Consider the following 13,683-nt stretch of genomic DNA (forward strand, 5'->3'; position numbering starts at 1 on the left):
TCTACCATGAAGAGTTATTGTCCTGGAACATCTGGACGGTAAAGATGCATACATCAGGATGTTCTTTATCAACTACAGTTTGGCATTTAACACCATCATTCCCTCAAAATTGATCAGCAAATTCCAAGTCCTGGCACTCAGCACCCCACTGTGTAAATGGATCCGAGATTTCCTCCCATCCAGACCGCAATCAGTGAAGAACATCTCCTCCACAATCTCCATCAGTACTGGAATACCACCGGGCTGCATTCTTTGACCCCTACAACTGTGTGGCTTGGTACGACAATAACACCATCTACAAACTTGCTGACGATACCACGGTAGTGTGTTGTATAAAAAAAAGGCAATGAGTCGGCATACAGGAGGGAGATTGAAAACTTGGCTGAACGGGGCACCAACAACAACTTTCAAGTCAAGTCAACCTTGCACTCAATGTCACGAAAACCAAGGACTTCAGGAAGGGAAAACCAGAGGCATACGATCCTATGATCACTGCAGGAAAATCAGAGGTGGAGAGGGTGAGAAAATGCAAGTTCTTGGGAGTCACTATCTCAGAGGATCTTTTCTGGTCCCAACACACTGATGACATCATGAAGAAAGCAGTCAGTGCCTCTACTTCCTCAGGGGTTTGGAATGAATCAGAAACCCTGGCAAATTTCTATAGATGTGTGATGGAAAGTGTGCTGACCAGCTACTTCATGGTCTGGTATGGGGACACCAATACACCTGAACATAAAGCCCTGCAAAAAGTAGTGGACGCAGCTCAGAACATTCCCACCGCTGAGAACATATATAGGGAACACTGCCATCAGAGAGCGGCAGCAATCATCAAGGATCCCCATTACCCAGCACATGCTCTGTTCTTGTTGTTACCAACAGGAAAGAGGTACAGGTACCACAAGACTCATATCACCAGGTTTAGGAACAGCTGCTACCCTCCACCATCAGACCCCTCAACCATAAACTCATTCAGGGACTCATTTAAGGACTCTTACTCTCCTTGTATTGCACAGTTTGTTTACATTCGTTATCTGTTTACATGTGCCCGTTGTGTAGTTTTTGTTTGCACAGCCAATAAGTGGTAATTCGGCCTGGCCCGCAGGAACAAGAATCTCAGGGTTGTATGTGATGTCATGTATGCACTCTGACAATAAATTTGAAAGATGTCAGGATAACATGATCCACGAAAAGCTCAGATTCATAGGTGTTGAAGAGAGCCATTGAAGAGAGATTCATTTCACATCAGGCAAGTTGCAATTCTGCTTATATTGATTTCTTGGCAATTTTAATTTAAAAATACAGCACAGTGATAGGTCCTCTGGCTCATGAGCCCATACTGCCCAAATATCCCAAATGGCCTACAATCCCCGTACATGTTTTAGAATGTGGGAGGAAACCCGAGTACCTGGAGGAAACCCATGCAGACACAAGGAAAACGTACAAACTTCTTGCAGACAGAGGCAGTTTAAAACTCGGGTCACTAGGTTTTAACCGACCGCTATGTGCCACCCTGCATTAGGGAAATGGATGGGTACTCCAATCACCATAATGAAGTGAAAGGGTTGAATGAACAAATTAAATGTTACATTTCACATGCAGAAAGCAACCTAACAAACTTTGAAATGCAAAGGAACACCAGCAGTCTTTACAGAAAATCCAAACAGCAACCTGCTCGGAGGCTAAAGGCACAGGTGGTGAGCTGTTGCCGACTTGTGGGCGAAGAACCCCACAGGCTACAGGCTGCTGGTGACTTGATGGCAAAAAAAAACCTCACTCTAGATTGCAGGCTGGTGGAGACAGGGTCATGAGAACCAGGCATCGGAACCAGGATTTGAGAGGATGCTGAGGGAAAGGAGGGCTCCCAAAGGGCCCTGAAGGCTTCCTTATTGTGTTGGAGGTTTGGACCTGGGCTTAGGTTGCCGACGGTGTGAACTGAACTCTTGAGTGACTGCAGAGGCTGCGGGAGCCTCTGGAGGTGAATCCACTGACACTCAGTGACTCTGGAGGGTACTCTCTTTTGTTTCTCTTTTTCTGACTGTAAGGGGTGTCGGGCAATGCTAATGGCAAATCTTTGTCAAGGCAATTTTGTGTAATATGACATTTCTGGTTTACTACATGACAATGAATAGTATCTGATCTATTAATGATGATGGTGGAAGGAAGAAAAAGCACACTGCATTTACATAGCTCCTTTCACAATTTCAGCAAGGATCAAAAATAGTTTTACTGACAAATTAATCCCTTCAAGCATAATTGCTCTTACTATAAGAGCAGCCAATATGCACATAAAGATTGCACAAATAATAATGAAATAAATAAACATATATAGTAAAACCCCTGTTATCCAGAAATCAACTGCTAAAAAATGGAGGAAAATAAATAGGTAAAAAAATACATTCATTTAAAATTGGTGCACCTTCCCATTAGTTTGCCAATAATGCAACACAAAATTTCAAGCAACTGGAAAATTCACTCATCTGGCAGCTACCAATCCCCACAGGTACCAGATACCAAAGGCTTTACTGTAAGATGCTGCACCAATTTTGAGTATGTTAGCCAGGATACCAGGAAAATACAAAATCTAAGTTAAACATGAAAATTAGTCCATTATGGAACAATTAGAGGTAAAGTAATTTAGAATGTACATTAACAAAGACCTAGCTGAACAGTGTGAGTGGTTGAAGGGATCATTTGTTAGTAACCACCACCACAAGTTTTGAACTCAAATCTCTAAAGAAGAACTTGAATCAGAAATGCCTTCTGGAAGGGAGTATTGAAGACAACGATAGCTATACCATACAGTACATTTCAATTATCCGAAATGCTTGGGATTGGACCTGTAAAGGTTATCTGGATTTTTTGGATAACAGAAATAACTTTAAACAGTGTCAGTAAAATACTTGTATCTGCGGTTGAACAACAACAAAGAACAGAAGAATTTTCAAACATAAAATAATGCTCAATTCTTACCAAAAGACAATGTGATTTCTGCTTACAAAATAAGCTGAATGTTGCAACAAACACTAGAATTTCTGCTCGATGGTTTTTTTGCCAATGAAATTTTTTTTGGATAACTGAGAATTTTGGTAAAATGGTTTTTGGATAATTGGAAATGTACTGTATTAAACAGAAGCAGAAAACATCTTACTTTGAAGTTTCTTGAATGATCAAAATCTGCTTTTTCGGCATTCTTACTTTTAGAAACACAGTAAAATCTCTGGTATCTGGCACCTATGGGAATTGGAGATGTCAGATAAGTGAATTATCCAGTTGCTTGAGGTTGTGTGTTTGATTGGGTTGGTGAATGGTGAGGCGCACCAATTTTAAACTTCTGGCTTTTTTTTTACCTTATTTATTTCCCACAATTATTTTTGCCAGTTGCTTGAATTCCGGATAACAGGGGTTTTACTGCAATTCTTTTCAATGGTAATGGTTTGACCTTTTCAAAGATAGATAAAATTAACTGCTACAATTATGAAAATCATTTAAGTTTGCTACAATGGTTTAATCACATTTTAATAAATAAAAATGTTGTGAAAATGCATCGATGTTTTCTGTATTCATTTCTAAAAGCAAATCCACACGGGTTGATTTCAGACTTCCAAAATTATCATTTCTTAACTTACTTGAACACTTCCTGGTCCATAACAACACCAGCGGCCTGCGTGAGCTCATACAGCTCCAGTTCTTCTGCGTTAAGGATCTTTTTCTTCTTGACTGTATATTTCTGTACATTTCCACTGACTGTGGCCAAAAGAGTCTGTTGTGCATCTAGGCCAGATAGCCCTGTCTGCTGTGGTACGGCCATATTATTGCTGGAGCAATCCTTTACACTGAAATCCAATAAATAATAAACCATCATCTCGTACCAAAGAAAAACACAGGACTCACAATTCAAACACTCACATGGCCAAATGAGTCAGAAATCCAGTAATGTAGATCAATACCATTCTCAATGATAAGAAGCTAATCAGTACATTTTGTTCAAGTGAAACAAGAAAGTCTGCAGACACTGTGATTGCAGTTAATACAGTAAAACCATTGGTGACGCATCTATGGAGATTGGTAGATGCCGAATAAGTGAATTTTTTGAGTTGAGTCATTAGCGAACTAACGGCGAATCACGCCAATTTTAGACTTGCATATTTTTTTTTTAAAAACTGCAATTTTTTTTGCCGGTTGCTTTACAACAAGGGTTTTACTGTACACAAAAGTGCTCAACAAACTTGGCAGGCCCCACAGCATCCATAGGAAGCAAAGATATACAACAAACATTTTGGCCCTGAGCCAAAAGGTTTCTTGTTTCACTTGGAGAGATCTTAGATGGGTTTTATGCATCTGCATTTACACAGGAGAATGACGGGTAGATCACATCGATTGGGGGGGTGGGGGTGGGGGAAGGAAGCCCCAGTGATCCTCTCTGCCGTTCTTATGGTCCTGTGGATTGACCTCCGATCTTATGCTCCACAGCAACTGTACCAGCAACCACACCGCACTGTGATGCAACCGGCCAGGACCCAATCGATAGAGTTGACAGTATGGTGGTCAGCTGCTGTGCCCACCTCAGTCTTCTCAGGAAGTGAAACCACTACTGACAAGTGAGGAGCGGGGATGTAATGCTGCAGGAGCTCAGGCACCTCCCTGCACCATCATCTCGCTGGGAAGCGCTCCGGCACCTTACGACGGTGGCGGATACAGCAGTCATTCTACTTCGTATTCCTATAGATCACTGTAAATTATACAGCAGGAAATACAAAATGGGAGCCACCAAGGCCAGGTCTCGTGAAACCTCGTCGGCGTTTTGATGAGGTCTGGCACCGAAAAATTTACCACTGCATCCCTGGAGAGGACATGTTGTTTGTCCACTTATTAAGTGGACTCAAAGGAACTTGAGTTATTAATGTGTCATGGAGGATGCTCATTTGTGTCCTGCTGAAATCAACCATCATCTCCTTTGTCTTGTCCATATTGAGACTCAGGTTGTTATTCTCACACCACATCACGAGATTCTCCTCCTCTTCTCTGTAGAGTGACCCATCATTGGTGCTGATGAGGCCAGCTACTGTTGTGTCACCTGCAAACTTGATGAATCTTGCATTGTCGTCGTGGGTCAGTAGTGTGAACTGGAGCGAATGAGCACTCCTCCCTTAACCACTTCTCAGCTTTTTTCTCTTATACGCCCCCCACCCCCCCCCCCCCCACCTGTATCCACTCATGACCCCTTACTTGTTAGCCTGTGCTACTTCCCTGCCCCTTCCGCTCCTCCCCTTTCTCCCTTCAACTTTTTATTCAGGCACCTCGTTTCTTGCTCATACCTTGACGAAGGGCTCAGGCCCGAAACCCTTTACTTCCTATAGATGCTGCATTACCTGCTGAGTTTCTCCAGCAGTTTTGTGTATTGCACTCAACCCCAGAATATGCAAACTTTCCTGTTTATAATAGTTCCTCAGCATTGAGGATGACTTGCTTCTAGGATAATTAATGATCTTTTGAGTAGCCGCTGCAGAGCCCGCAGATGCTCAAATCACAAAATGACTGTGACAACAGCCTTCTTCAGCAGTTTCTCAGCCACCTTCACAGTATGCTGTATTTTATCAATGCTCTTGAAGAAAACAAGCAAAATATTAAGAAATTTACATCAGCAATATATCTCTTACTGTAGAACGGAACCGTTAAACAAGGACCGCATAAGTCTAGACAGAAATGGGAGACGGACCTGAATATTATAATTGATGAGCAAAAATGGTCTGATCTTTGTCAAGACACTATGACAAATACTATTAATGCAAGGTTACATTCTAGGGTACACTCATTTTTGGAACAAGTTACAGGTGCAGCATTTCTATTAAACCAAGATATATTCTTATTGGGAAATGTAGAAAGAACAATACCTACATTGAAATAATCGACTTATCAAATGAAATTTGTTAAAATAGCATTAGTGAGAAAATATATTGCAGTGACCTGGAAATCAGATTCGCATCTAGAAATGGGAAGATGGAATGCAGAAATACAAAATTGTTTTCCTTTAGAGAAAATTACATATAATTTGAGAAATAACTATCTTGTATTTTTGCAAATTTGGAGCCTGTATATGCAAATATTAGGTATAAGTACATGGTAATGCTCTTCCAGCCTCTTTACTCCTGCATTAACCTTCTCCCTTAAAATGAAATGATTAAACAAGATCTGTTTAATCCCAATATGTTGGGGCATGACATTCCAGGCAATCCAAGGTATTATATTGTTTTTCTTTTTATTACTTTCTTTTTTCTGTTATACATAGCATATTACATATACTCCTTTTTATAAGGGTAGGGAGGGGATATAACCATCATGTAATGAATTAAATTCTCTTCAATTTAAATACTTATTGTATTGTATAATGATTTATTAATTATATGTATGGAAATTTTTAAAATAAAATATTCAAAAAAATTACAAGGCTGTTGTTTTATCAAACGGCCAGCCCTTTAAGAACTCACAGACATCTACTTTAACCGTACCTACTTAACTGAGATCAATACCTCCGAGATGCCACATCTACCAAACTTCTGAGCTTGCACATGGCCAAAGAACTTGAACAGGCACTTTCAAAGAAACCCAGCTTCCAAATATTTGAAAAATAATCCATTGTCAACGGATACATAAATTTCTCGGACCTGACCTTTACCCAGGATCTATCTGAGATGATGCGAGTGAAGCATATCCTTAAAAGAGAACTGCAGGAATCAGATATCCATGCACAGTCCCTGATCTTCCTCTTCATCACTTCTCTGTTCTACCATTATTGTTTGAGGGTCTATATAAAAATGCTAACACAATTTTCTACTCCACAATTAGCTTCATCCAAACTAAAACTGACTCGATTTGATTTTATAAGCCATGATCATTCCTTTCTTTTGTCTTTATCCTATTTTTAACAAATCTCAAAGCACAGTTTGCATAGTAGTTAATGCAATGCTGTTACAGCGCCAGCAACCCAGGTTCAAATCCAGCACTGTCCGTAAGGAGTTTGTATGTTTTCCCTGTGTTGTGTGGGTTTCTTCCAGGTGCCTCAGTTTCCTTCTACCCTCAAACATACCAGGTCCTAAATTAATTGGGTGTAATTGGGGTGGGGGCGGGGGCACGGGCCTACTACTGTACTGTATGTCTAAATTTAACCAACCTCATTTTCCATAATACTCTCTTCTTTGAAAATACAAGTATCCAGGGAGAATAACCAGAATGCTACCTGGATTAGAGAGCATAAACTAGAAACTTAATTTTAAATTTAGACATCCAGCACAGCAACAGGTCATTTTGGCCCACGAGTCTATGCCGCCCAATTTATACCCCATTAACCTACAATCCCAGTGTGGTTTTGAACTGTGGGGAACCAGGGCCCCTAGAGGAAACTGATGCAGACACAGGGAGAACGTACAAACTCCTTACAGATAGCGTGGGATTTGAACCCTGGTCCGGTCCCGATCGCTGGTGCTGTAAAGGTGTTGTGCCAACTGTGCAGTCCTAGGAGGTTAAACAAACTTGGATTGTTTTCTCTCGAGCATTTGAGGTGGAGGATTGCCTGCTCAAAGTCTATAAAATTATATGAGGCATAATCAGTCTTATTCCCAGGTTAGAAGGTGAAAAAAGGAAAGTTTAAAAGGAGCTATGGAGGGCATTAATTTTTTAAAAGAGAGGATACATTGGCAGGGGATGTGGTGATAACAGATGGCAGCAACACTGAAGAGGCATTCAGAAGGGCAAAAAACAGGCAGAGGATGGGGAAATATAGATCCTGTGTAGTTTAAGTTAGCACAAACATTGTGGGCTACAATGTCTAAGTTCTAATATTCCATTGATACCAACCTATAATGCAGATACAACAAATTATTTCATTCGTTCTTTCCACCAGCAAGAACATGGACTACATTTTGGAATGCAATCAATTGAAAGTTGTGCTTAAAAACAATATGATTATCAATAACAGTTTCAGGTCCACAGGTGTTCTGACCTAATGCAATACTGCATGGCTTGGAGCTGCCAATGCACAGGACAGGAAAAGACCACAGAAAGTTGTGAACTCAGCCAGCGCCAACGGGGGCATTAATTTCACTCCAGTAAGGACATCTACAGGAGGCGGTGTCTCCATTCTCAAGGACCCTCATCACCCAGGCCAGGTTTTTTTCTCATTGCTACCATCAGGAAGGAGGTACAGGAGCCTGAAGTCGCACACCCAACGGTGCAGAAACAGCTTCTTCCCCTCCGCCATCGGATTTCTGAATGAACCACGGACACGACCTTCGCTTTCTCTTCTTTTGCATTAATTAAAAAATTAAAAACAATGAATTTCGCGACATTTTCCCAATAAATTCTGATGCTGACGTTCTATTGATACCATTATTGCAGATACGACAAACTTTTTAATTCATTGTTTCCATCAGCAAGAACATGCAATACGTTGAAAGACGTGCTTAAAAATAATTTAATTATTAATAACAGTTTAAAGCTGGTGGGGAATTGCCTTATTTTAATATTCACGTCATTTTTGGATAAGGGGAAGGAATTCGTAATTCGACACGTTTAATGTGACAAAAACGAATAACCGAGCAATGCAAAAGGTATCTAGGCTCACAAACGATCAGCTGCAGATCCCCTTCACTCGTCCCCGGCAACCAGCGACCTCCGAGTCCGTCGCCTTCACTCCTCCCCGGCAACCAGCGACCTCCGAGTCCATCCCTCTGTTCGTCCGGCTGGAAACCCCGCGAGCGGAACAAACATCGGCAGCACAACGCTTGCTTCGGGGACAACAGCGCCCCTGGCGATTCGGGCAAGGCTTGCAAGTTACTTGCTGCGGATGGAAGAGGGAACAATCAAAATTTATTGACATGCACATATCGCGAAATTCATTTTTGCGGCAGCATTACAGGTGCAAATGTGGCTGCAAATTACATTTACAGTAAAAATAAATGAATTAGTGTAAAAAGAAGAGAAAAAGTGAGGTTGTCCATCCAGAAATCTGATTGCGGAGGGAAAGAAGCAGTTTCTGTAATGTTGGGTGCTCATCTACGTTCAGGCTCCTGTACTTCCTTCCTGATGGTAGCAGGGTGAAGAGGGGCCTGCCTGGGTGGGAGGGTCTTTGGAGATAGGCATTGCTTTCTTGAGACACCACCTCCTGTAGATATTCGCAATGGAGTGGAGATCGATGCCCATGATGGTGCTGGCCGAGTTCACAACTCTGTTGTCTTTTTCTGTCTTGTGCATTGGCACCTCCAGAGCAGACAGTGATGCACCCAGTCAGAACTGTCTCTCCAGTATACCTGTAAACTCTTTGTTGACATACCAAATCTCCTCAAACTTCTCAAGTACAGCCACTGCAATCCTCAAAGAAATCTATATTTTGCTCATTTCTTTAAAAAAAAATAATTTTGCATTGGCAAATGTTGAGCATACTGTCAGTGCACAGTCCATTAGTTTGTGGAAGATAGCGATTTTATTTCCAAGACTTGATGTGTGTTAAAAAATACTATGCCATTAAAAACCCCTGGTGTCTGGAAATTCAAGCAAATGGCAAAAATATGAGAAAATTTATAAAACAGAATAAAATAATAGGTTAAATACATAATTTTGAAATGATATAAGTAAATGTTCTCTAAAGTAACACTTTGGTGAAGACAGGAGAAAATATCCAGTCAGCAGAGTGCCTCGGTCAGGCTTTGCTCGTAGCAGCTGTTTGAATAAAGTTGTGTGAAACAGCAATGGCGTTGCCCAGGATGAAGCCGCTCACCGTTGGGATGACTCTCTTAAAGTGTCTCCTTATCCCTGCTTAGTAAGAGTCACCTGAGTCAGAGGATTTATCTGTAAATTTGAAGGTGGGGGGGAGGTGTTAATTAACTATAATGTTATTGTTCGTCTTTTGGGCATTCCATCAAAGGGGAGGAACCTGCAGATGCAGCTATGGTTAAATTTTTTTTTAAATGTGAATGAAAATAAAGTAAAATGCTTTAAGGTTTATATATTCATGCAAGTGAAATTTGTTCAGTGACAGTACAGTATTTTTTGTATTTTCAACTGTTTATTCTTAATGCAGGTGCATTAGTTAAATATTGCAAGTCTCATATGTGATCTCCAAATCTACTGTGGTCAGCTGGTAGCCTCACTAGACTATCAAACCCCAAACTGTCATCAGTGCACCCTGGGACACTATCCTCATGGAGTGTGGACCTCTTTTTGCGATTCCAGACTTATTTCCCTTGATTTTGTGTCCCGCTGAGACTCCTCGGACCCTGCTTTAATGTGATGTTAGAAACAAGTTTGGAGGGTTCAAGGAGTGATGAGTTTGGACACAGTTTATTAACAAACAGTGGTCTTTATTTATACACAGGGAAATTTACAAAAGGGAACACATCTACAGCAATAATACACAAATAACTACATATCAGGTGCAAATAAATCACCGCTAAACATTCTCAATTCCCAATTGGGAATGCAAGGGTTAAACACACAATACCTACCATCCTTTCCCCCCCCCCTCTAGCAGTCACATCACACTAATAAACAGTAACCTGATTACAACTAACTAATATAAACCATGAAACTGGCCACCAACATTCCCCACAGCACAGGATCCAGGACGGGTTCATAGGAGTCTGCCCTGTTGTGGTGCCCATGGCCTGTACCTTGAGCTCAGTGATGGTATGTAGTTATTTAATGTAGGCGGCGCCCACGAGACCTGTGAGGGCCAATTGAACATCAGCCTCACCTGTGGGCCGATCTAACCATTGACTGGCACCTAGAAGACCAATCACATGTCAGCTTTGAGGACAAATTTCATATCAGCCTAACAGATGGGCAGATCTAACCCTTGATTAGCAGGTGTGGTAAGTTCCGATCTCTTGCCTGCTGGGCAGGTCAGGTGCCCCTCCACATAACAGGAGGCCTAGTCTTGTGCTAAAGTGGACCTGAGGTTGCTTGATAAACAAACACAAATACAGCTGCAAACTATTTTGCAAAGCGTGAAAACTCTGTTACAGCAAGAAGCAGCTAGTCTCACCACAAGAGAGTGTGCCTCATGGTTCACAGGTTACATATTTTTCAAAAGGTTGATTTTGCATCTTTATCTTTGCTACATAAAGGACTCTGATTGACCTACCGAGTTTCTCCTTCATTGTTTTTACTTCACCCATGGTGTCTGCAGTCTTTAGTGCTTGACTTATTACACCCCTCATTATAGACACAATTGGTGTTAGGCTGATGTTCTCTATTTTCTTTCCCTCCCTGCTGGTCTCGCATTTGCTGCCCTCCAATCCACAGGGACAATTCCAGATGAAAGAGTGTTTTGGAAGATAGTAACCAGAGCAATCATTGTCTTTGCAATTGTTGTGAATGTAAGGCAGAGAATGATAGGTTCTTGATTAGTGAGGGGATCACTGGTTATGGGGAGAAGGCCAGAGAATGGGATTGAAAATATATCTACATGATTTAAATGGAGGACCAGACTCGACAGGCTGAATGGCCTAATTTCCACCTATGAACATTAGATGTATTTAAGGCAGAGATTAATATTTCTTGATTAGTCAGGGTTATGGGCAACGGGAAAATTAAGCTGCTCATGATTAAATGTGGAGCAGAATCGATGAGCTGAATGGCCTATTTTTGTTTCGATGTTTTGTGGTCTTTATAGTCAAATTTACAAAGCTTTAGGACGTGGATCAAATTTATTGGCTTTTAATTTAACAAACTTAAGTTTGAGGAGAATTTGGCCATTCCACTCTTCATTACTGCTTCTCCATTCATATCATGGAGGATGTATTTTTCTTCAATCCCATTCTTTTGCTTTCCCCCATAACCTTTGACACCCTTTCTCATCTTGAACCTCTGCTTTAAATCTACTCAATGCCTCAGCCTCACACATCTGTGACAACGAATTCCACGGATTCACCCCTCCTCCCTTCCCCTCACCCCCACTGGAGAAATTCTTTCCTATCTCTGTTCTAAAGGCACCCCTTTTTTGTTCTGAGGCTGTGCCCTTTGGTCCAAGACTCCCCCACTAATGGAATCATCTTCTCTACGTCCACTCTATCCTGCCCTTTTCAATATTTGGTAGGTTTGAATGCCTCCCCATCCTTCCAACGACTACAGGCCCAGAGCCATCCAACGCTGCTCATGTTAGTCCTCCCCACCCCTCACTCTCATTCCTCTAAACCTCCTCTGGGCCCTCTCCAATTCCAGCATATGCTTGCTAAGATAGGGGTCCAAAACTGCTCTTAATATCCTAAATGGGGTCCGGAATACATCTTACAAAGCCTCACCATGACATTCTATTCCTCTCAAAACGACTGCTAACATCGCAGCATTGCCTTCCTTGCTGACTCATCCTACAAGTTAACCTTCAGGAATCCTGCAGGAGGACTCCAAAGTCCTTTCCACTTTCTGAATTCTCTCCCCATTTAGAAAATAGTCTAAATCTCTAGCCCCTTTCCCTCTGGCACCGTCCCAGGAATTAACTGGGACAGGATCCAGTGGAAAAGGAACACTGTCCAAATGCTGGTGTCAAATGACATCATTTCATGCCGGGGGTGAACATCCTCTACCCTTACTTATATCCCTGGCTTTTTGGTATATTTTATTTACTACTCAAATTAAAGCAGAATACAAATATACATAAAAAATTCTCACCCCTCTCTCAACTACCATAAAAAAATAGAAAAAAGAAAAAGAAATCAATTCACATAACATTCATCCAATATCCCCATGGTTAATGCAACCCCAGCAGCAGGAGGAAAAGAAACTACAAATTTAAACCCATATATTTCATTGACGGGATCCCCGGTGTTTGCCGAAGCCGGCGGGCTGATAAGACCAGTGGAAAAGGGGCAGCAGAAAGTCACCTGTTTCCAGTTGAGGGTAGAACTCTCCGATCCCCGGGGATGAGTGTGTTCAGTGGAAAAGCAATTAGTGTCCCAGTGAAGGGTGGCCCAGTGGAAACAGCACAAAGAGCTTCCTATCCCGGGACACTGCGCAGCCAATGAACTAGGTCACCAGTGGAAAAGTGACATTTGTTTCTACTCCCGAGGCGAATGACCAGACACTGCTTTACCGATTCTCCCAACCTGACCAAGTCCCTCTGCAGACTCCCGTTACCTCAACAGTACCTCCATCCTCTTCTCATCCACTTAATCAAAGCATGAGGGTGCACCCCCCCCACCGTCCTCTCCCCACCACCGCTAGGTGCTGGGGCCGCTCCCTCCATGGGGGCTGCCCCCTCCCTCTCTCCACGGGGCCAGACCGCATCGCCCGCCCGCCCGGGCCGCCCCGCCCCCCTCCCCCGAGCCGAGCCGAGCCGGACCGCCCCGCCCGCCCGCCTCCCCCGAGCTGAGCCGGACCGCCCCGGGAAGCTGGCTGCCGTCTGTGCCTGTCTGCGCGAGCCCGGGATGAGCGAGCGACCGCAGGATGTGGCGAGCCCCGGGCTGTCCGCCCACACCCGGCCGGGGTGGCTGCACAAATGGACCAACTATCTCCAGGGCTACCAGCGCCGCTGGTTCGTGCTTAGCAACGGGCTGCTGTCCTACTACAGGTACCGGCGCGGCCCGCAGTTTCCCCCCCCTTACCTTCCCCCCCCCTTACCTTCCCCCCCCCTTACCTTCCCCCCCCTTACCTTCCCCCCCTTACCTTCCCCCCCCTTACCTTCCCCCCCCTTAC

The 13,683-nt window shown here is 42.9% G+C and overlaps 2 protein-coding genes across 3 annotated transcripts in view; one reads left to right on the forward strand and one right to left on the reverse strand.

The window, feature by feature from the left end:
* mzt2b (mitotic spindle organizing protein 2B) overlaps nucleotides 1-13,093 on the reverse strand; it is a 46,917-nt gene extending 33,824 nt beyond the window's left edge. Inside the window, exons 1-3 of one of the 2 annotated variants that reach the window (XM_069933417.1) lie at nucleotides 12,873-13,093; nucleotides 8,618-8,833; nucleotides 3,627-3,833 (exon numbers count right to left, since the gene is read on the reverse strand). In XM_069933417.1, coding sequence (XP_069789518.1) covers nucleotides 3,627-3,808 — 182 coding nt within the window. In that variant the 5' untranslated portion in view covers nucleotides 3,809-3,833; nucleotides 8,618-8,833; nucleotides 12,873-13,093. Of the gene's footprint in view, nucleotides 1-3,626; nucleotides 3,834-8,617; nucleotides 8,834-12,872 lie in introns of those variants that run through there. The other variant, XM_069933418.1, reaches the window with a different exon arrangement.
* Nucleotides 13,094-13,354: 261 nt separating this feature from the next.
* Nucleotides 13,355-13,683, forward strand: part of LOC138761394 (oxysterol-binding protein 2-like) — a 514,880-nt gene continuing 514,551 nt past the window's right edge. The window contains exon 1 of the mRNA XM_069933419.1: nucleotides 13,355-13,558. Coding sequence (XP_069789520.1) covers nucleotides 13,416-13,558 — 143 coding nt within the window. The 5' untranslated portion in view covers nucleotides 13,355-13,415. The remainder of the gene's footprint in view (nucleotides 13,559-13,683) is intronic.

Source organism: Narcine bancroftii, chromosome 4 (assembly GCF_036971445.1).
Source record: "Narcine bancroftii isolate sNarBan1 chromosome 4, sNarBan1.hap1, whole genome shotgun sequence".
NCBI classification, from domain to species: domain Eukaryota; kingdom Metazoa; phylum Chordata; class Chondrichthyes; order Torpediniformes; family Narcinidae; genus Narcine; species Narcine bancroftii.